This window comes from Pteropus medius, unplaced genomic scaffold (genome assembly GCF_902729225.1).
Source record: "Pteropus medius unplaced genomic scaffold, Ma_sr-lr_union100, whole genome shotgun sequence".
NCBI classification, from domain to species: Eukaryota; Metazoa; Chordata; class Mammalia; order Chiroptera; family Pteropodidae; genus Pteropus; species Pteropus medius.
In genome coordinates, this window is record NW_024351647.1 from 202,957 (window position 1) to 227,052 (window position 24,096).

At 37.1% G+C, this 24,096-nt stretch overlaps 1 protein-coding gene and 1 pseudogene across 4 annotated transcripts in view; both read right to left on the reverse strand.

Moving 5' to 3' along the window:
- Positions 1–23,895, reverse strand: part of NUSAP1 (nucleolar and spindle associated protein 1) — a 28,629-nt gene extending 4,734 nt beyond the window's left edge. Inside the window, exons 1-8 of one of the 4 annotated variants that reach the window (XM_039843842.1) lie at positions 23,706–23,895; positions 17,308–17,376; positions 13,030–13,173; positions 11,904–12,060; positions 8,661–8,762; positions 6,793–6,899; positions 3,427–3,608; positions 1,715–1,872 (exon numbers count right to left, since the gene is read on the reverse strand). In XM_039843842.1, coding sequence (XP_039699776.1) covers positions 1,715–1,872; positions 3,427–3,608; positions 6,793–6,899; positions 8,661–8,762; positions 11,904–12,060; positions 13,030–13,173; positions 17,308–17,376; positions 23,706–23,798 — 1,012 coding nt within the window. In that variant the 5' untranslated portion in view covers positions 23,799–23,895. Of the gene's footprint in view, positions 1–1,714; positions 1,873–3,426; positions 3,609–6,792; positions 6,900–8,660; positions 8,763–11,903; positions 12,064–13,029; positions 13,174–17,307; positions 17,377–23,705 lie in introns of all 4 variants that reach the window. The other 3 variants (XM_039843841.1, XM_039843840.1, XM_039843843.1) reach the window with 3 other exon arrangements.
- Positions 8,052–8,170, reverse strand: LOC120587283 (uncharacterized; annotated as a pseudogene).
- Positions 23,896–24,096: the final 201 nt, after the last annotated feature.

The window sequence follows — 24,096 nt, forward strand, 5'->3', positions numbered from 1 at the left end:
AGCCAAATTTTTGCTGTGGTTGGGCACCATGTATCTGAGATACATTTTATAATCTTTTCCGCTACAGGTTGCATTCAGGCCATTGTCAAATGTCAGCACTTGCTTGTAGATGTGAATGAGCAATCAGGATCTAGGACCACCTAGTTAAAACAGAAAAGCACAAACCCCTGTGCTTAAACTACTCCAGTGTGTCGATATCTAGTGGTGGGAAGAGGGGAACAATGAGGCGATCACACACTGCTGATGAGAGTGTAAACTGGTACGGTTCAACCACTGCAGTAAATAAATGTCTGCATCTGCATACCCTTCTAACCAGCAGCCCCACTCCTAGGTCTAGAGAAACTCTTGCACATGTACAAGAGACATGTTCAAGAACGATCCAGTTATACTACCATGTAGAATAATAAAAGTTGGAAAAATCCACATGTCCCTGAGCAGTAAAATGGATAAATTGTAAATAATGGTACCATTGAAAAAGTGAAAATGAATAAACTTTAGCTCACTTATTGATACGGGTGATTCCTGAAACATTATACTAAATGAATGAAGGAAATCACAGGGAAAAAGTCATATAGTTTGATTTTGTTTACATAAAATTCATATTTGATAACTGGGGGAAAAAAGTCCAATCCCAACTGGCACATCCTTGAATTACTTAGAGGAGAAAGCTCAGAATATGGTAAACATTTAGTTTCTGCCTCATGTCCTTATTTGTGAGCATATGTGAGCCCTTGCTCATTTTAAGGTAGGTGGCTACTGCTCAGTGAGCTCAGAGAACATAATGCTCTTTGTAAAATGACAGTGTCATACCCTAGGCAATTCCACTCTCTATTTTTTAGTGCAGTCTTCTATCCAAGCCCCTTTCTTCCCATTTTACAGGATGATTTAGAATATTCTATGGAATGTTTTCTTGCTGGTATAGATAAGATTAAGGGTTAGGGTGGGAATGAAAGAGGTCATTTAGAGGAGGAATTATGTATATTTATTATTCTCACTTCTGGACTCTTGAAATTTAGTTGTCACTTTCACTATTCAATCTTTACTTTAGATCTTTAAAGGCATGAAGAAATCCTCAGAGTCTCCACACTGATTACCAATGATGCTCTAGTCTGAAAGTCCTGCTAGATTCCTCCAGTCTCAGGGAATCTGGCAATCAAGGCTCTTGACTGACATATTCAGTGGGACTCCCAGGAGAATATTGACATAGCTCTAATACAGGCCTCAACCTGTTTGTGATATTGTTTTAAACCTTCACACTGATATTATAGTATTCTTTTGAAAATCACCTGGTCATTGTAGATGTTGATTAAGTGGACAGTGTGTACAAGAGTATCTTTATGGCTTATTCTGGCTCACCCAGTCAATAGTGTGGCATTTATTCCGTGAACTCTGATCCTGCTAGTTTCAGAGTCCTGCAGGACCATTCAGAGGCTGTAATGAACACTGATCTTCCTAATCTCTGAGTCTGAGAAGGGGCCAAATGCTCTTCAGGGAGGGTCACCATCTTGGACTCCTCTTGGACAGGATGGAGTCCTCAGCAGATATCAGCTTTTTCTTTGGGTTTCTGCATTTCCCTCATCAGTATAAAATGAAAAATATGCTATGAGGATATGCTTGCTTTTGATTTTACAGATATGGAGAGGCTTTAAGGAAACAGATATACTTAATAATTTCAGGAAATTACATGCTTAAAGATGAACCAAAGTTTTCTTACCTGCAACAGAATCCCCTTTTGTGGTCTTTAATTTTTGAGTCCCAAGCACAGCCTGGCCGTTTGGGGTACTTCCAGCTATGGTCACATGTGGAGACTTTCTGGCTGGAGTCTTGGTCAGCGAACGCTTATGCTCATTATCTTTAGTAGTAGCGGAAAACCTAGATGGGACAGTGGTGTATAAGACATGAGTAGTGTCAAGAGTAACTTGTGTCAAGCTTATAAACAAAACCACTTTTCCATCACCCATCAGTGAAAGGGCTTCAATAGTGTTACATAAATAAACCTCCTTTGCAGAATAGACATATTCTTAAAACATTGATGCTCAAGCAAATCATTTATTAACTTTTGTTATTTGTAAAATATGGCATTGTATTCTCTTCTCTCCTGGTCTTGGCCAATGTCAATACAAGACAGAGCTTGAAAGTGATACCTGCAGGCATCCTTACAATTGAGGTACTTGAAGACGCTCCCCTTAATTCTCCTCTTCCTGGTGATAGCAAGTCAGAAGGAACAAGAGACTGCTATGCCAAATGAGTGATGAGAAGAAAATCTTACATCTTCCTACAAGAATGTCATTCATTTCAGTGGTACACAAGGCCATTCTCTACTCATAGCAAACTGCCATAAATGTATTTCATTGATTCTCTGGTGCATAGTTTTTCCTACATTTTAACATCTCTGAAACTGAGATGTTTTACAATTGATAACAACACATTATGGTTAGTTGGCAGTGACTTTTCTTACTGGTTCATAAAATAATGGCGAGCCTTCACTTGATGGTGTCTTATAGTCAATGAAAATCTAGTAATGACAGATATAAATATACATAGGGTTGGTGGTGGGGGATTAACAGAAGGGGACTTAACGGCCTTGTAACAAAAGATTTGATGGTGATCCTGAATCGACACCCAAAATTATTACTAAAGACTCTACAACAGAGTTAAGAAAATTGGATATGCTAAGATGGATGCTATTTTGTACCTTGCAATAAAAGAAGGGCTAGTCTCTGACCATAGTGGTCTTAAATAAATACAATCAGAACTGCCAAGTATAGGTACCTCATATTCCAAGCTAACTCAGTAAATAGAATTCTAAACTTAAGGGCATTTTTAAGAGTTAAAAACTATGTCAGATAGTTGCACATGTTGGAGAAGTGTTACCATGCACCAGCTCTATTAGATGCTACAAATGCCCTTAAAAAAGAATAAAAATTTGGGGACAGCCATAATTGCTGTCAGGAAAAGTACAAGCAAAGAAAACAGAGGAATCAATGGGGCATGAGAGTTATGACACTGCAATACCCACTGGCTAATACTATTTATACTTTAGGATGAGACCATTTTTTATTTCACTGCACTGAGATATTTTCTGTAGGAATTTAGCTTCACCTTTTTATTTAAGTCAATGGAAAAATGTCTCTTTACACAGGCATACATTAAACTAATAAAATGAAAAATATCCATATATATCTTATTTTCTGTCTTTACTTATGAATCAAATGTGAGCTTAGCGAAGTTGGATAAAACAAGAAAAACAAATTTGAAGAAAAAGATTAGAACTTATAATAATCATTTGGTGATCTTTCTCTATGTTCCGATCCTTGTTCTTGTTCATCAACGTAAAACTTATTTGATGTAGTCCACCTGAAAAGTATTAGAAGCAGTAAAGCTTTGAGACCTTGACCTCAAACACATTTTGGAGCTCTTCTTTACCTGACGTTCATTTTAGTTGCTGAGAGAGTGGAGCGCTTAACTGACCCCTTCACACATGAGGTGTTCCGACCTGCAGCGCCCTGGGCTTTTGGGTGCCGCTGGCTTGTAGGAGTACAAGCCACAGAGAATCTTTCTTGGAGACAAACTGGAGTTGCCACCACTCCCTTAGTGACAAGCTGCTTCTGAAGAAAGGGAAATGCACCGTTAAAGCTTGACCTCTTAGTATTGTCTCCATTGATGCCCTTGTTTCATCCCCACTACCTCATCCTATCCCACCTGCCAGGCAGGCTGGGTGTTGCTATGGTGACTCTGGTTGTGTTGAGGAACCAGTTACAGAAAGCCTTTCCCAGCTCCCAAGTACCCAGGTACTTTCTAGAGAGAGAATGTGGCTTAAACAGTCCCCTGTGGCCAGAAAGGGAGAATAAACAGGTTCTCTTGAACATATGATACCTCTGAGAGCATGATATGCAGCTTATTAACTACAAACTCAAAGAACCTATTATATAATTAGCATGTGGAATCTACAAATAATTTGATTGCCAAATGGCCCTCTACTCACCCCTACCCCCCATAGCTTTTAGAAGTTCTTTAAAAAAAACAAAAACAAAAACTAAAGAAGGGAAGGAAGGAAATGCTGTCTTTGAAATGGCTGGGAAGAGTTCCACTTAGGTTTTCTTTTTTTAGATACTGTCAAGGCACAAATACTAACTGAATGTTTTACTATCATTAGTCTAAGATTTGTTCCAAGCAGAAGAAATATAACTTCATTAACTGACAATAGAGGTAGGACTACTATAACTGATAATATAAAGCCAGAAAATAAAAAGTTCTGATTATATCCTATGAAATACAAACTAGAAAATTATGTTAACTTCTCTTTTTGACATACAAGAGATTCTAATGTGAGACAAATTTAAAACTAAAATATTTAGTAAATACACATCTTTACCATAAGCTGAGAACCCAGGCTAGATGAATTAGTTATACTATTATATTTAATTACATCTTTTATGCTGCCTTCTATGTTTCTTCTAAAATTCTCCTTTCTAGTATCTCCTCACAGTTCACACTTGGTGCCAGGACCCTCAACTCTGCATCTTTGCTTGAGTACCTTATAATGTATAAATGATTCTACTTGCACTAAGTACCAATCTTTTTGACTTTTTTTCATATACAGTATTACGCTGCTGACTCTACTAGTACCATTTCATTTTGTTAGCAATGTAGCTAATCAATTCCTCCCTTTCTTTTATCAATAAAAATCTTGTTCTAACAATGCAAAGAGCTCAATAATATCATAGACAAAAATAAAAATATGAATTAAAGATAGGGAAAAGTAATAAGAAGCAGTACATTTATAAGAGCATTTTTTTTAAATGATCTCGAGACAGGCAGTGCATGACAAAAAGAACTCTGAGCCCTAAAAGGAAAAGTTGGATAGATTTAACTAAAAATAAAACAAAAATACCTTCTACAAGGTAAAAGACACTATTAATATAGTTTAAAGATAAACCAGGAAAATATTTATAACATATATAACATATCATTAATATAGATTAATGCTCATAAATGTGCAGATATTAAGAAAAAGCAAATTTACAGAAAAAGCAAATTTACAGAAAAACAACCAATTCCAACATATAAAGATATAACATAAATGGCATGTAACAGAATGATCAAAGAAATGCCAACTCAATTGGGATTTTTTTCATATTATTAAAGATTTAAAAATCTGATCATTCTCACTGTTAACAAAGTAAACAGGCATCTCTGGGGTACAAGTTTTCTGATCTTTGTAGAGGGCCATCTGACAATCAAATCAAACAGGTCTCCCTTCTCTGATCATGAAAGTCAGGGGGAGATTGGTCATGGCCAGGATGATTCTCTCTAGGACTTTCGCTCATTTATTACTATCCATCACTATCCAAATGACTAACCCTAAAGCAAGTCAACAATCAAGAAAAACTTCATATCAACTATGGCAAAGTCACTAATTGTTTTTACTCTCTAGTCTCCAAATAGGTCATACTAAATAACCCACCTGATAGGTCAATTCCTTAAATAATGAGGGTGGTGTGGGATTTTAGAACTAAACTTGTTCAGATGGGGCTATCACTAAAAAATAAGATAAGCCACTCATTTATTCAACACATCTACAAGGCTACACTCAAGTTTATGGTTGAGGCAGTTTTTCTGCCTTTAATTTTTACCTGAAAAATTAACTCATCCATATTATATCGTATAGAAAACTTGACTTTCCATCAAGTACTTAAGTAGACTCAGCTTCATGGTAAGGAAAATGAGTGGCCCTGTTTCCAGGCGTATTTGCAGCTAGCTCATGCCTATGCAGAAAAAGAAGCTAAGTATCTACTTTCTGTCAAGTGTCAGCATGGGCCTCTTGTTCTAGTATTCGGCTATGAATGTAGTGATACCTAGCCCTTGTTAATATTTAGGAAAGTCTTACTATAGACATATTAATTTCTTCTCTCTGGATTCTTACTAATGTTGTTAGATCAGTATGAAGAAATGGAGATGTTTAATGCCATGACTTGGCATTGTCGCTGTTTGCTAGAAGGTTGATAAATAGTGTCTTTAATTGTGGTTACAGTGGTTTTATAAATACTGTTCAAATGCATGTTTATTACCCAAGATTAAGTTTCTCACTAAGAAGCTTATGTTTTTTTAAAAATTATTTAGAACTTACCACCCACTGCATTAGTATCAGAAAACTCAAAACTCAACTGTTTTGTGTTATGTGTAATACTACAAATTGCTTCATTCTCTTTTTGAGAAACGGGCTGGTTGTTATATATTATTACACTCTAAAATAAATGTATCCCAGCCCTCTACATGCTTCCCTTTTTAATACCAGATACCACATAGGACTATAACAACAACTCACTGCTCTTCTAACTCATCATCTTTTCTTATTTGATGGGGCCCTGAATCCAGCAGGACCTGAACTGAAGGCCTCCCAGGGAGCTCCAGTTATCACTAGAAACCTTTAAGTTAGCCACTGCTAGTCCTTTTTTGCTTTAGGTGAGAGACAGAGAAAAAAGATGGCTTCAGCGAAATATCAGTCCATCCTCAACAAAAGTGATATGCACAATGTACGAATGTGGAAGACCAAACAACTAATTGCTATTTTGGAATTTGTTCTGTATAGTGAGAACTCACTACTTTGTCTGAAGAGTTTCGAAAATTCTCATGTTGGGGGGAAAGCAATTTAAGATAATAAAAATACATTAAACTCAAACAAGTCCATTCCACTAATGGAACAATAGAAAACTGGCTGTACTAATCATGGTGTATATATGGTATCAACATTAAAATCAAATAGTTTATTCCCATTAAGAACATAATTACCTTTTCATTAAGTAAATTGTGTTGTTCAAAATGTTTCTTTTTTCTCTCAATATATTGATCAATGGACTCCATTTCCTTAAAACGAGCCTCATGAAGCTTCTTAAAGTCTAGAATGTTCCACAAAATATGAAAATTAATACCAAGACAAAGTTCATTTATTCGCCTTCCCTTTGTTTTCCTGTTAACACTTATTCTCTTCTCTGCATCCCTAACATTAATTTCAATATCATCTTTGTCAAAACTTTAATTTCAAAACATTTAGTTTTTGGAAACTCAAGGGCAAAACATATTTATCTTAAAAACTATCTTGTGACAACATGGATGGACCTAGAGGCTATTATGCTAAGTGAAATAAGTCAGACAGAGAAATACCATATATTTTCACTTATATGTGGAATCTAAAATACAAAATTAAAAAACAAAACCAAACCAAACTCATAGATACAGAGAACTGATGGCTTTCAGATGGGAAGAGGGTTGGAAGCCTGGGTGAAAAAGGTGAAGGGAATAAGTAGTTCAATTGGCACTTACACAATTATCATGGGGATGTAAAGTACACTATATGAAATATAGTCAATAGTATTGTAATAACGATATATGCCAGGTGGGTTCTAGACTTATTGGCGGGGGTGGATTGCTTTGTAAGTCATATAAATGTCTAACCACTATGTGGTACACCTGCAACTAATATAATATTGAAAGACAACTGTAATTGAAAAATTAAACAATAATATTTAAGGTCTCTCCCCCAATGATTAAACATGTGTCATCTCTCGACTGTCCATTTCACTGTTAACTGACATGTTGGTTTAGTCCGGAGGATAAGAAAATAACAGATTTGTCTTTTCCTCTCACCAATTAATTGAATGGCCTTAATCATAAATTTGATGTTTTAAAATGCTTAGAAAGCTCTGTGCTAAGCATTGGCAAATTATTTTTCTGTAAAGAAGAGATTAAATATTTTAGGTTTAGTGGTTTCTGTCTCATACTTTTTTTATACAATCTTTTAAAACTGTAAAAACCATTCTTACCTCATGAGCTATAAGACAGGCCAAGGCAGGCAGCAATTTGCCAACCCCTGCTCTTTGCTATTCTAAGTAAGTATAATTAAATAGATGAATTTCTAATATATGCTGAGCAGCATTCTAAGTACTATAAATATATTACTCTCAATCAACATTCTATGTGCCAAGCAATAGGGAAGAATTACATGTCCAGAAATGGAGTCCCCTTGACTTTATTTATTTAATTTATTTAAATGCCTACAGCACTTGGTCTTCCTAGGTGGTCTCCCATCCAAGTACTAACCAAGCCCGACCTTGCTTAGTTTCCAAGATCTGATGAGATCAGGCATGTTCAGGGTGGCATGGCCGTCCCTTGACTTTAAAAAATTTATTACAAGGTGGGCATTCTGCCAAGTACTTTACAGACATTCAATCTCAGATATTTATTTTTATTATATTTATTTCTATTTTTAGAATTAAATTTATTGAGGTGTCCTAAAATTATATAGGTTTTGAGTGTACAATTCAATACATCGTATATATGTTGCATTGTTCAGATATTTATTGAATACTTGCTATATGCTAGTTACTGTGCTAGGTAATTAGAAGTGGAAAACTAGCCTCAATTAATTGATATATCAACCTGATGAAACAGGCAGTACAACCATTCCCACTTTCAACCGAGGAAGTGGTTTACTGAGGATGAACTGCCCACTCAGAGCTAGGAAATGAGAGAACGAGGATGCCAGCCCATATTCCAGCATTCCAGCTTTTAGTGAAATAAGTCAGACAGTACACTCTCTCTCCAACATCTACCTAAGGTGGACAACCATTATTTTATGTCGCTTTGAATGCAAAACTTACTTGGAGTAGTGCTTGCAGTTCTTTTATTTTTTCCAGATTTGGAAAACCCATCTGTGTAGAGAGACTTCTTTCTTTCTAAAGGTACCTTTGAGTCTTCGTTACCTGAATCCAAAGATATAGTACTAATGAAAGAGTTCAAAAAAATTCTTCCAATTAAGAAATGTCTGAAAGTTAACATAGAGCATATTTATGTGATAGGCTCTGCCAAGGCAGTGGGAGAAATGGCACAGAGGGAGCACAAAGAATTATAGCATCACTACGATCTTTGCTCCTGTGCTTCAAGTAGGCAGAAATTGTATGCCTCCTGTATAGAAGTTATATCAGAAATTTAAACACACTTTTCCAGAACTTTTGCTATGAACATGTTATTATTATAACTAGAAAGTAAAAATCACACAATCCCACCAGCCTAAGAAATGCTATTAGCATTTGGCATATTTCCTCAGGTCCTTTGCTTCTATATAGGCACAAGGCATTGCAGGTTCAGTTCCAGGCCACTATAATAAAGCAAGTTGTACTATTTTTTTGCCTTCGATTTATAAAAAATGCAATATCTGTGACACGCAATAAAGAGAAGCGCAATAAAGCAAGTATGCTTCTATTTGTTTTGTTTTTGTTCTTTAAATCCAGTTGAAATCATGGTGTATATAAGGTTTACTATTTTCTCCCACCTATGATCATTTTCCACATTCTGACATCTTTTTCAACTTGAGGTAATTTACTAAAAAATATGCAAGTAGGTTTTTAAGAAATACCACTTATAAAATCACCCATCCTTAAGGTTCCTAGTTGCATCCATAAAACAAGGCAAAAGAATATTTGATAGAGCAGGAGGGGCTCCAGGGACTTCTGCTTAGACATTGGCTCTAAAACCATAGTGAAGTTCTATGAAAAACAGGATATTTACAGTCAGAGTCACTCTTCATGAGATAATTATTAATTACAAATGGGAAAATAGTAACTTTACAAAGGAGCTACTTACTAGACACCACCATAACCAGGTGATGGAAGTTAACATGACTGTCACAGGATAAACAGTATCTGTGCCTTTTGGGGCACTGAGAAGGACCCAATATCACTTCCTGTCAAAAGTGCATGATCTGAATCTAACCATCAGCACACATTAGACAAATCAAATCAGAGGACCAAAAAAACTAGCCTGTATTTAAAAATGTCAACATCCTGAAAGATAAAAGAAGACTAAGAAACTATTCTGGATTAAAGTAGACTGAAGAAATACGGCAATGAAATATGAAGGATGAGCTAAGATTTTGTTTTAAGTGACATAACTGATGGAATTATTGAATAAATGGATGGAAATATTCAAATAATTGCTGAAATAACTGATGAAACTATATAAGATCTATCTATAGATTAGCAGTTCTCATACTTTCTGGTCTCAGGAGCCTTATATACTCTCAAAAACTATTAAGATCTAAGAATTTTTGTTTATGTACATTAGTTATATCAACATGTGCCACATTAGATACTAAGACATTTAAAAGCGTTTAATTTACTAAAAATAACAATATGTTCATTAAATTTACACATAAATTTATGAAAAATGGCTAAAATTTCTAAAACAAAAATAGTGAGTAGAATGGTATCGTCTTAAATTACAATTTCTTTAATGTTTGGCTTAAAAAAAGGCAGCTGGATTATTTTGTCTGCTTCTGCAGACAATATTACCATGTTTTGGTTGAAATGGTATGAAAACAAATCTTGCCACATGCAGATAATCTGTTTAAAAGGAGAGAGTATTTTAATACCCTTTTCAGATATTTATTGATATTATTTCGTACTACACCAAAACTTGACAAGTGGCAGTTTCTTAAAAGTTAGTTGCAATATGGAATATGAAGCCACAATGAATTTTTATTACTCTGTACTTTTGTGAGAGAAAGTCCTTGTGTTTTAAGAAATACAAACTTAACCATCAAAGCTGAGTCTTAGAGCTAAATCTCCTTGATAAAATGATTGGTAGAATAGCAGGTATTTGTAATCCCACCCCAATTTTGACTCTTTGTCATATTTCTTAACAACTTGCTCTAAATCATAATTTTAAAATGAGTTTATAAGGCACATGCATCAAAATTACCTGGAGTGCTTATTAAAAACTGCAGACTCCCAGGCTCACCTCAGAGTTACTGAATCAGAACAGTGACCACTTAGAACTAGATTTAGTAAGACATGCAAAATTCTGAGGAAAATGGGAAGCCTCAGTATTAGAAATTCTGCATTTAACTGCTTGATGTATACTAGAATATCTCATCTTCTATCTCAATCCCCTCAGACAAGCCTCAGGAGCCCAGACAGATTGGCTAAGGTGAAACAAACACCAGGACTGTTGCAATTAGGTTTTCTGTGGAATGAAATCAGAAAGCATGAAGTCCTGTTAGGTATAGGGGAACTGAAGTTTTCTGTTACTGAATTAAATTTAAGTTGAGAATGTTTAGGGAAGAGGTTTTTAGGTTAGAGACTAAGAAGAGTACACATTTATCATAATAAAAAAAAGGCCACACCACTGGGAAGGTAGACTTTGCAACTCCCTTTCAACTGTTCTATTGAATAGGCAAACAAGTCTTTGTACCTGTCTCTGGAGTAGGCCAGAAGGAGCTACTGGACCAAGTGCAGGCTCTCCTCATCACTGAGCGGAGATCAACTTTCTCAAACTTCCCAGCTGTCACTCTTATTCTAGTTTCTCAAGTTACTAAAGATGACCTGATGGCCTACTGTACTTGGTTCTAATTTTTGCTTTAATTGCCAAATCCTTATATATATAATGGTGTTATGGGTTGAATTGTATCCCTCCTTACCCCAAAGATATGCTATAGTCTTAACCTCTAGTAACTGTGATATTACATCTTTGTAGATGTAATCAAGTTAAGATGAAGTCATTAGGGCAGACCCCAATCCAATACAACTGGTGTCCTTTTAAGAAGACATGTAAAGAGACACACAGGGAGAATACCATGTGATGACAGAGGCAGAGATTTAGAGTGATGCAGCTGCAAGCCCAGAATCACCAAGGGTCAATAGCCAGAGGATTCTACCAAGAATCTCAGGGGAGAATGGCCCAACTGACACCTTGATTTCATACTTCCAGCCTCCAGAACTGTGAGGGAATAAATTTGTTGTTTTAAGCCACCCAGTTTGTGGTACTTTGTTATGGGAATCCTAGGAAACTGAGGCACACAGCTTCCCTAGCAATTTTGGCATTTTTTTTTTAGTTACTTGGCATACCATTTATTCCACTTTTCCCCGAGCACACTGCATTCGCATCTTCTTGGCTCTCAACTAGTGGAGAAGGGACCTCTGCTGCAGTTCTGAGTTCCTGGTTTTCCTGCTTTTCTTGATGGCGGAACTCAGTGGGATCTCTTGTTTTTATCTCTGAATGATCCTGCTACAAGTTAAAAAAAAATAAATGATTTAAATGATAAAAAAAGAAGTAATCACATTTGAAAGTTGCTGAGAGTAGAACTTAAAAGCTCTCATCACAAGAAAAAAAAATTGTAACTATGTATGGTAATGAATGTTAACTACTTATTGTGATAGTCATTTCCCAACACTACAAACATTGAATCATTAGGTTGTCCACCTGAAACTAATGTTATATGTCAATTATACCTCTACTAAAAAATATGCCCTTAAAAATATTAAAAAATATTGGTTATAGTCAGATACTTGAAAAAAAAAAAAAGAAGAGAAAAAAGAAGTAATCGCTGCCTTCCAAAGATAGGTCTGAAACTGAGGGTGAAAAGTTGTTAAAGAAAGAAAAGTAGAATAAAACATGAGTGGCAGATTTGGTTCTCTGCCTCGCTGAGAGCGTGAATTTGAGGCTAGGAGAAACCAGGGACCAGTGGAAGGCATAAATGGCAAGATTAGTTCTCTTAGGGATGAGAAACACTATGAGACCCAGATAGGCTAACAACTAAGGGACAGTACAAAGCTAAAAAGTAAATATTAGGACCATGTATTATAAAAGTTACATTTAAATGAAAAGATCATAAAATCAGAGTCCTCTCAAAGCAAGTGAAGGAAGCTCCTGGAATGACGTGGCCAGATTGCTGAAAGACTAAGAACAGCGTGATCACTGGGACAAAATAGGAAAAAAATAAAAATAAAAATAAAAATAATCATATTTGATGTTAGTTTCTCTTTCCTTCTTATTTACTACACTTCACTTAAGTAAACATTTAATGAAAGTTCATATTTCTTCAACAAATATTTAATTTGTGCTTAATACTTAAAGGCTTCCCGAGCACAGTGCCGGGGGTGCAATGATGAGCAGCTTGGACTTGGGTCTGTGCGTTCATGGAGCTTACAGCACAGGTGGTGGCTTATTTTCAGTTTCAACCCTTCTATTCACCTGGGAGTCAGGAATCCTGTGGACTGTCCTGCGCTTTCTCCTCTTTTTGGTGACATGGCCAGCCAGCTCCCTCTCTGCTTGTTCTTGGCTGCTCATCTGTATCTCGGTCTCATCATAAGAGGATGCAGAAATTTGATTTTCATACTGAAAGGAGAGACATTAATTTCGTGCCCTATGTATAAGGTTATAATGCTCAGGAAGAATCAGCAGTTAAACTGAATAAAAAACATATTACATATGTAAGATATTTTTAAAACTCTCTAGCACTAAATTATAGGCAAGGACAAGAATCATAGAGTATTCGAAAAGAAACAATCACATTTAACAACCCAAGCTAAAAAACTAGGCCAGGAAAGCATTCAATCTTAGCGTCAGTAAATGAGCAAGTTATTAAAAGTGTATTAATTTATTGAATATATACTTTACCAGGCAGTATGCTATAACTAATAATAATTACAGCTAATATCACAGCTTTATTGGACTAAGTGTTTACACAGATTATCTATCTCATTTATTTCTCAGAGCCTGTGAGACAGGTACTAATATTATCCACAGTTCAATGATGAGGACACTGAGGCTTACAGAGTCCAAAGTAACTTATCCAAGGTCAAAATCAGGGAGTAATGTAAGAATGGAACTTGCAGTATCCTAAACTGAAAGTTAAGAGCTACATTATCAAAACTGCGGTACATGTACCAGAACATTCCAAACAGAACTGCTTGTATAAGAAATCATTGTATGACAATGGCTGTACTTCATTCATATTCATAAGGGAAAGTTTGGATTCATTATTCAGCTACTACTTAACCTGGGTTTTTCTGTTTTTAATATTTTTTTTTGGTGGGGGCAATGAAACTTGATCATTCTCTCACGCCAAAATGAAATCTGGATAAAGATTTAAATGTAAAAAATGAAACTGAAAAAGCACTAGAAAAAAACTAGATGAATATAAGTGTGAGGAAGGTTCTCTTACCTAGAGACTATAAAGGACAGGCTTCACTTGTTTTTAGTGTTGTGTTAATTTTTTTATACATAAATTCTAAGTTTTTGAAATAAACCAATACATACGTATGCCTTAAAAAAATCAAATACTAGATTATAATGAAAAGCAATGGGTTCTCTGCCTACCCTTCCTATTTCTAAGACTTAATTTCAAGTGGTTTCTTATATATCATTAGTGATTTGCTAATGAGATATCCATTTATATTTTCAATAGCTGTTTTTAGTGTCTATCATGTGCTAAAATTTAGCTCATTTGTACCATTTTCATCTCTCCATCTTCTTCCTAACAGAAGCATACCATCTTTTTAGTGTCTATCATGTGCTAAAATTTAGCTCATTTGTACCATTTTAATCTCTCTATCTTCTTCCTAACAGAAGCATACCACCAGTCATTCCATCAGTTACTTTTGCAGCTTTAAATATACTTAACACTTTTAAATTTTGTTCCACAACTATATGCATCTAGCTTGTAAACTGCACATATTAGCATTCTTATACTTCTCTTTACCTATTGTCCTCCCTTTATTTCTCAACTTGTCATCTATTTAAGTTTCAAAGTTGACAACGTTTATAGCCTGTTATGTAAAATTAATTGAATCATCTGTGCTTTGTGTAGCTTGATTCTAAGAGATGATAAATCAATGTTATTGTAAGGCTTTTTTTTTGGTTAAAGTTTTTGTTTTCTGTGTCATCTGTTTCCTTTAGGGTCATTTTTTATCTTAAGCTCTCAAGAGAGCTTAAGCTTTCCTCAAATGTCTGTTACTGTTGGTTATCTATTCTAACCTCAGACCAAAAACTTCATTAGAGCTTGAATGTGTGGGAGTGCTTGTTATCTGAATCTACTAGATTTCTTAGGTGGAGAGGAGGCTATTGTGCTAGGGGATGCTTGAATGCCAGAAGGCAGAGGCCTTTGCTTGATAATCATTTAATTTCTTTACAGAGAAATGTAATATTTTAGAGGGTAGTAGGTACCTGGGACTCTGCACAGGGGGTAGACTGCTTTGTATTCTGACTTTTCAGTCCATTTCACTATGATGCCTGGACCCCACCCTCTGAGAGTGATTTAGTTGGCCTGAGTTTTGGTGATGCTTATATATCGATATTTTTAAAATGCTCCCCAAATGATTCTCATATACAACTTGGGTTGAGAACCACGATATAAAGTAAATGTGTTGAGAATAAAAGAATAAGGAGGCTTAGAGAGGTTTTAGTCAGAGTTGAAATATTACAGAATATAGTTTCAAGGGATATAAGGCCCAGGATATGCCTAAAGAAGTGGATAACTGATGAATAGTAGAAATAAGTCACAGGTATTAAGGAATGAGGAGGCAAGGGTAGTAAGGGACATCCAGATGAACCTTTGAATTCACCCAAAATAAGGCCAGGACATGAGGTGATGGGGAAGACAATGAGACAGTGAACAACTGGAAAGCAACCTGGAGGTCAACAGATACAAGATGAGAACAGGTGAGCATAACTTTAAAGGAGCAGGGCTATTTACATGACAGTAGAATTATGCTATCTAGATTCCATTTTCCAACTCCCTGGATAGTCATGAGGAAGAAAGGAAAAAGAAAAAGAAGAAATTTTCCACTATAGAAGTGGTACCTTTGGGTTATACTACATATTGCTAGAATATAAAAGAGACGCTTTTACTTATTTATCCTATCCCCTATCCCGGCCCCCATATATAGCACAGGTGCTATAACTGGTTTAGAAGCCTATTAACACAACTCCCAGAGATATTTAGTTTTAACCCCATACACCTTAACCATGGTATGTTAGTCTGAGAGGCCGACAGTGATCAGGGAGGATGTGTTCATTCCTGAACGCATTATATTATCTGACATGCCTAATCCAAGAGTGAAGAGGCACATCTGGTTCAGATGAGGAAGTCCCCAGCACACAGCCAGACCAGCCTATATTCAGAGCTGCTCCAACTCATATAGTCAAGGCTGACCTACAGTGTGAGAAAAAGGCTTCTAGAAGATCCGATGTCACTTACTCAGATGTGATCCATCTGTGCACTCCCTAGGTGATGATTTGGAGGTTTGGAAACTTACCTCTCTCTCTATCCTTAGTGACATTAATGATCTCTTTGCCATGTATTTGAATTGTGCAGACTCTTTCTGTAGCCTTAGATAAATAAACGCTTTGTGTATATCAGGTTTTTCCATCAATCTAAATTCACTATTGACAGATTCGCCACTTAGGAATTCTGTATCTGACTGAATTTTGACTATCACCCTGCTCTGGTAAAATTTTCAAAATGGAATGGCCCCTGAGATGTTGAATTTAAAGTACGGTAGATCATTTTTAATTTAGTCTATCAATTACAGCCAAAGTAAAATCTTGATTTCAGATAGCACTATAATCATGTTTCCTTAACCATTTAAACACAAACACATACACATACGATTTAGTTGATGTAGAAACTTTTAAAGCTGGAATTCAAAATTAATTCTTTTTGTTGTCTATTTTAAGTTACTTAAAACCTGGAATCAAAAAGAATTTTGAATATTGAAAATTTTTAAATGTTTATAACGTGGAGAGAGTTACAGAGACTATAAAGACAGAGAAGAGGAAGTTAGATTTTCAGTTCATGTTTATACTTACTTTCATTTCCAGATATATAATGGATGCTCTCCAAAGCCCAATTCTTTAAGGCCTTTCAACATTTTCCTCTATTTCACATTAAGAATCCTGCCCTAATGAAGCATTTTACGATCCATTTAGGTGCCGTGCCATGTCAAAAATCTTTGGTGTGGGTCTAAAGCAGCCATGACAATCTCTCCCATCAATAGTGGTTTATTTTACTACAAATCACTTTCATAGTCATTTCATTTGCTTCTCATAGGACTAAATTCAGCAGTGCAGATCTTATTTTTATTTTACACAACAGGAAACTAAGAAGGACTTTCAGTTTTCTGAGGTCACATGAAAAGTAATGACAGAGCTGCTACTTTAACCTGAGTTTTTCTGACTTTGAATCTAGTTCCCTCTCTACACATGCCATGCTATCTCCTTCAACTTTTGGCAACTAGTAATTAACCTCTGCATTTGTATAAGAACATCTTATTCAACAAATTACTTGGTGCAAGGCAATTTTGCCATTTATAACAAATAGTTATTATGAAAGGACTTACTATTACCAATAATGACCTCTTTGGTAATAAACAACATGTCTTAAAAGTCATCGCTAATTGTGTTTATCACTCATTAACTGAATGATTATTTTGCTATTAAGTAAGTGATAAAAAAAATAGAAAACCATACCTGATTCTCATTTTCTTTTCTTGCTTCCTGTTTAAGGTGGGCTTTCAAGGCTTTTAACAACTTGTCTGCCTGCAGAAAAGTTAAATATCTTAACAGTAAAGCCAAAAATCAAATAAGCAAGACAGATACATTGAACATTTTCACATGTTCTTGTATTCATCCAATGTCCTTTGGGCAGGCTCTGGGAATAGAATGATGACCAAAATATAACTGATCCCTGCCCTCACAACTTTCACAGCAGAGTGGAGAAGTCAGACAAGGAAAGGGACAATGACAATGCAGTGGAGTCAATGCCAACATGAAGAAGCTCAGGCTATTGTGAGAGAACACAGGTGGGCTTGGCCACCAGTCTAACACACAAGGGTAGACTTCAGACACACCAGTTCTAAGATAAAGACATGATGTCTCTAGCTGCAGAGGTCTGAAGGAGGAATAGGAGACAGTGGGATGCAGGGAAAAGGGTAAAGGAATAGCATGGGAAGGCAAGAATGAGAGTGGAGTTCGAAGAAAGGTTTGGTGTGACTGGAGTGTGGAGCTGTTGAAGATGGTGAGAGAGAATGCTGAGAAAGTGGGCAGTGCCCTGATCCCACCAAGCCTTGTAAGCATCTTGAGAGTATAAACTTTACCCCTCAGGGTAAAGGGCAGTCTCTGAAGAGTCTGCAGTAGGGCAGTGGGTGACCAATTTTGTATTACGCAGAATGATCACTCTGGTTGAACAATGTGCAGGATGCATTTGATGAGGGGAAGACAGAAGATAGGGAAACGGTTAGGAGGCTGTTGTAGGAAACCAGAGATGACTGAGCTAGAACAGGGCTAAGGCAGTATGGATAGATTCAAAACCTTCCAAGAAAGTATAATCAGCATGAATATGGGGGAGGAGGAATAGGGAAACTTCATTACACTGGATTTCTGGCTTGGGCAGCTGGTGAAATGTGATGGGGGGCCCTAAGATGGGGAATGCCAAAGATGGGTGGTCTTAAAAGGAGGATGGTTACTGGTCCCTGCGGGAAGGCTCCTAGTTCCTCTTCCCACACCAGGAAACTTTATCTTCTTATTCCTTCCTAAAAGAGGAACCCGTAATGTTTTTCTATGCATATAGGGTCAAGCATATTGGCTAGTTTCTCTTTTTTCCCTCTTCCATCCAGCTATGCAGTTGACAGATTCCCTTCTCAAGAACCAGCCACTGGGCTCAGCTCTTCTCACATTTATCATTGTCCATGTGTCCAGGACAGAATGGCAGGGATTCTAATTTGTTTTGAGGCTTCAAGGGACAGGAGAGGCTGTTTAGGGTATGAAGCACATGCTCCAGCCCAGTTTACTGGAATGCTTTACACCATACCAGCTCACAATAAAGTAGTACCTAATTTTCTACTTGTCTTTGTTCCTTGAACCTTTCTTGGGGTCTTCTTTGTGCAGGGGGTGATTGGCAGGGCAGAATCTGAGCATTCTTGATTCTTCTGACTCTAATATCTCCCTCCACCCCAACTACTTTATTGAGGTATGATTGACATACAAAAAGCTGTAGATATTTAATGCATACAATTTGATGTGTCTGGAGATAACGATATACCTGTGAAACCATCATTAATGCCATAAATTCATCCATCACCTTCAACAGATTCCTATTGCCCCCTTTGGGGTTTTTTTGGTGGTAAGAACTCTTAACTAAGATTGATTCTCTTAGGAAATTTTTAAGTATATAATATTGTTAATCATAAACTGTTGTACAGATTTCCAGAACACCTTGAAATACTATGAAAACCTCACCAAATACACAATAATGATGAAATGGGGTGCTTGTGGCAGAGCTGTGTGAGGGCATCTAGCAGGTTGTATGATATGGGGTGATGCTCAAGAGTGTTGAGCTGGAGATACAATATTAGTATCAGTACATATTCATGCATTCCCTCGACAAGCATTTACTGTGCTGAGCACTGTTCCAGGCACTGGAGAAATAGTGAACAAGAAAGACAGGGTCTCTGCCTTCCAGGAGCCCTGAGCAGTGGGAGAGTGAGGAAATGGCCAATTAACCAAGTAAGCTAAAATAAATAATATGACATCAATTGCTAAAAAACAAAAAAACAAAATTGGTAACTGAGGTGGGAATGCTACCTGAGTTAAGATGGTCAGGAAAGAACTCTCAGAGCTGAGATGTGAAGGAAAGGAAGAAGCAGCAGGTGAAGATGAGGGGGAGGAGTATTCCAAGTAGAGGGACACCAAGCCCAGAGGCCTTGAAATGGGTTGGTGAATGTGAAGAACAGAAAGAAGCCATATGGTGAACACTGGGGCAAGTGGAGGGCAGGGCAATCAGAGAGGTGACCAGAGTCTGGGTCAACAGAGGGTTACAGGCCACAGTGAGCAATGTGGATTTCTTTCTTCTAACTATTGCAAAAAATGTGGTCTATAGAAAAGTCACAGGCTTGCTTTAGCAGCACATGTACTATAGAAAAGTCGAAACAGTTTAGTAGATATTCTTATAGTCCCCACCTAGATCCAATAATCCTTAATATTGTCTCATATTTGCTTTCTCTATATTAATATATATTTCTTGCCAAGCTATTTGAAAATAAATTCCAGACACGATACTTTATCACTAAATACATTAGCCACATCTCCTAAAAATAAGGGGTATTTTCTTATATAACCTCTAATGCATTATCATATCTAGGAAAAGTAATAATTTCCTAATATCCTTAGTATAGGATATTAGGATTATCGTAGCCCACAATCAAATTCCCTCAACTGTCTCCAATGTTAGCAGTTTTCTTTTTTAAAAATTTCCCTCCAAATCAGGATCAAGCCAAGTTTTTCATATTACTTTTGGAAGAGTTTGAATTTTATTTGAGGTGTAAAGAAAGTCACTGGGCAGAAAAATATGGCACATTCTAAGTTTCAAATAGCACCCGACTACCAAAAGAATAGTATTGTGAGGCCAGAGTAAAGGCAAGGAGAGTATCAGACAGGCTGAAGCAGTGGTCAAGGGGTGAGGGTGCCGTGGCCCAGGTTTGAGACAGTGCACAGAGGTCATAGTTCAAGTGTACTTGGGAGGAAGAGCTGACAAGGATGAATGGGTGTGGGCAGTGAAGGGAGGCATGAGAGTAATCTAAAGTGGTTCTGAACCATTCACTGAGATTGGGAAGAGGTTTTAATTGTTTTGAACTGGCCATGCTGCTTAAGATGCACTTAAATACATGGCTCAGCAGCTCAGAGAAGAGGTCTCACTGGTAATGTGGATTTGGGAGTCATTAGTCCCAGATGAATTTAAAGTTATGAGAATGGATAAGCTCACCAAGGGAGAAAGCACAGTTAAAAAAGAAAAAGCCAAGGAGAGAAATCTGAGGCACTCCACATTTAGAGATCTGCCAAAGGGAGAATCAGGAGACTGGGGAAAAGTGCTAGTAAGGCAGAAGAAAACAAAATATCAGAGAAGTCTAGAAAAGAAAGTGATGTGAGAGGAAGGGAGGGTTCAATCATGCCAAATGCTGCTAAGTGGCAGGTGAGGATAGAGATGGATCATAAGCTTTCTAAGATGAAGGGGATGGTGGCCTTGATAAAAGCAATTTTAGTGAGAACGAACAGAGAAATTGGGCAGTAGATGAAAGACGTGGGGTCAGGAGAGAGTTTTTGTTTCTTTTTTTTAAAGATGGGTGATATGAAGAATTGACCACATGCATTATGGAAATGAACAAAGTGAGAGAAAATGATATAGAAGAGAGATGCAGGAGTATAGTAGTAGAGGAGGGAACAGAATCTCCAGCACAAATGGCAACACAGACTTTTACTAACAGGAGGGAGGCAGAGTAGGCAGTGACAGGTGCAGGCTGTCTGGAGGGTTTGGTGGTGGAAAGATGAGGTAATTCTTAGTTGATTGCATCTATTTTTCTATGACCTGTGAGGAAAAGTCATCAGGTGAGGGAAGGGAGCCAATCTTAGGTGAGACTATGTGAAATAATTGTCTTCAAATATCAGAAAGTTAATGACTACTAAGGAATTGTAGTAGAAACAAATGCTCCTTTTACACTTTATGGTCATCAAATTAAATTAAGCTCAGTCAACAAACTTAGGTGATTTTCTCCAGCCAGAATTAGCTGGTTAGGTATAAGCAAGGACTGATTAAGTATATCACTAGGTTTTATTAGGCTTAGAATTTTGCCAGGTGAAGGTGGGGAGCTGCAAGAAAGTGTAAATAGTGCCAGTCTTTGTAATCTAATCTTGCAAGAAATGAGGGCATGAGTGAGGAAAGGACCAGTGACCATACAGTAAATATTAGTAACCGATTCCTTTATTTTGCTTTACCATTAATAACAGTATCTCAAATGAAAAATCTAATATTTTATCTTCTAAATTTATTTAGAATGTTATCATCCTGGTGAAATTTATTTAAATCTTTTTGTTACTTTTTTAAGTAATCAAATCTTGATAATTTCTTAGAGCAATTTATTCATTTTCACTATGTACTTGGAATTCAAAAAGGCAATTGATTTAATGAGCTCCTGGACTGTACCAACTGTAAATAATTTAAAACATTTTAATTATGGAAAATTTCGAATTCATACAAAAGTAGAGGGAATAGTGTAATGAACCCCCATGTATTACCCAGTTTCAACAATTATCAACATTCTGTTATTCTTCATCTATTCCCCCTCTTTTTCCTGGAGTATTTTAGAGCAAATCCCAGGCATCATAACATTTCACCTGTAAATACTTGGTATGTATTACTAAGAGATAAGGACAAAAAAAAAGAAAGAGAGAGAAACATAACCACAATATCATTATCATAACCAATAAAATTAATAATACTTTAATAATACTGAATAATTATTCAGTCTATTATTTACACCCACTTTTTGGCAGTGCTAGAATAATGCACCAGAGGGTAGCAAGAGTTACAGTGGAGGTTTCCTACCCGAGTTCAGATCTCTAGAGGTATTGCAAGTTTAGATCTTTTCCTGAAAGCCCCACCTATCTCTTGAGGCACCTGCTCAAAGACACTAGTTGAAATTAAACTGTTTTACCTAAAAGCAACAAATAAACAGGACAAACAAACAAAGAGTCATGGACATGGACAATGGACTAGTGGTTACCAGGGTAAAAGGGGTCAAATATGTGGTGACAAAGAAATCTAACTATAGGTGAACACACAATGTAAACATATATATGCCTTACTGTTAAAATGTCAGATTTTGTTACCCAATGTCACCATAAAAATTAATTTTAAAAGAAGAAATTAAATTGTTTTAAAAGCACAGAGAGTTCCTGGGATTACTGGGGTGGTGGACCTGTGGCTATGGAAATAAAGAGGAGGGAGGGGACGAGGCAACTAAGTCAGTGATGACGTTTCAGTTGGACTGTGAAGAGAATTGGAAATTATTCATACAGATAAAGAAGAGGGAAAGAGAAGGGGATCTGAAGCAAAGGGTCAAAATTAGCAAGGGCACAAAGATGGACAAAGGTACCAGTGTTCAGGGACCAGTCCAGTTTGGATGCAGTCTTGGATAAAAGATGCCAGCTAGACTGCAAAAAGCCTATAAGGTATTTAAGCTAAGGTATTAAGGTTTTGTTTAAGAAGTATTAGGGAACCGTTAAACACCATAGCTCAGAAATATCTCCAAAGCCATTCCTTTATCATACAGCCCCAACAGGTACCTGGACACTGATTACTTTGTTTAAACTATTTAAAAACATTTGTGATGCCTGATTTAGGCATTCAATCAGAGTAAATACCACATCCAGCAGAACGAACCTCTAGAGGATACATTAGCATTATGATAACAACTCCACAAGAATTTAATATAGAACCCTAATCCCAATTGAATCCTCACATTTTATCCCAACATTTTGCAGCTTCGGAGTCAAAAGACCTTACTGATTTGGAAACAACACTACCACAATAGTGATCAATAAATGAATGATCATACTACATCAAGAATAAATTATAAACATGTATCCATGGGGATGGTCCCCTAAAAACCTTTCTTCCAGATCCCCTACTAAGTAGCAAGAAATTTTGGGTGCTATTACAATTTACATAAGTGTTACTGTTGGAATTTCCCAGAAGCCAAAGCAATTACTTCTCCGACTGCCTAACAATCGGTTTTAGGCCCAGCATTCCTTGAGCGTTCTGGGCCTGCATTTCGTAATGGATGCCCTGGGAAGTATCGCAGAGTACTTCCAATAAAATCAAACGAAGCTTTTGAAGCCGAGGCCTATGTGAGCCCCCAGAAAAGTCAGCTTCAAAATCGGGTGAAGACTATAACTCCCTTTCAGTCCAACTTTTGCAGAGTTGGAGGGACCCAAATCTACCGTCTCAGGGACGGGCTCCGTCCCCTCCCTCCGCGTCTCCCTAAGGCCACTAAACCTAACCCTTCCGCCACCCGCCTGCTCCACCAGACCCGTACCTTAAGGTTAGCCCGGAGGCCCAGACTCTTGGCTAAGCTCTGCAGGTCACTGTACTTGAACGAGTCCAGTTCCTCCACGGATGGGACGGTCATCGCGATCCGCAATCCAGGAAATCACGCAGAGTACCAATCACCCAAAAAAAGGAGCGCCGTTCAAAACTCTGGCGCCGATCTTAACGGTGACGAAGCCACTTATATACACAGTTTAAACTAAAACTGCTACACTCCCATTGGTTAAAAAAGTCTCAAAGGCGGTGCTTCCTAGCACTGACCAATAGAAGGTCTGATTCCCTTGCCATCAGCAGCAAAGTTCTCCCCAATCACCAATGCTTAGGTGCCGAAGGCCTGCGGAGCCCCCGGCTCACGATGTCCAATAAAGACGCAGGAACCA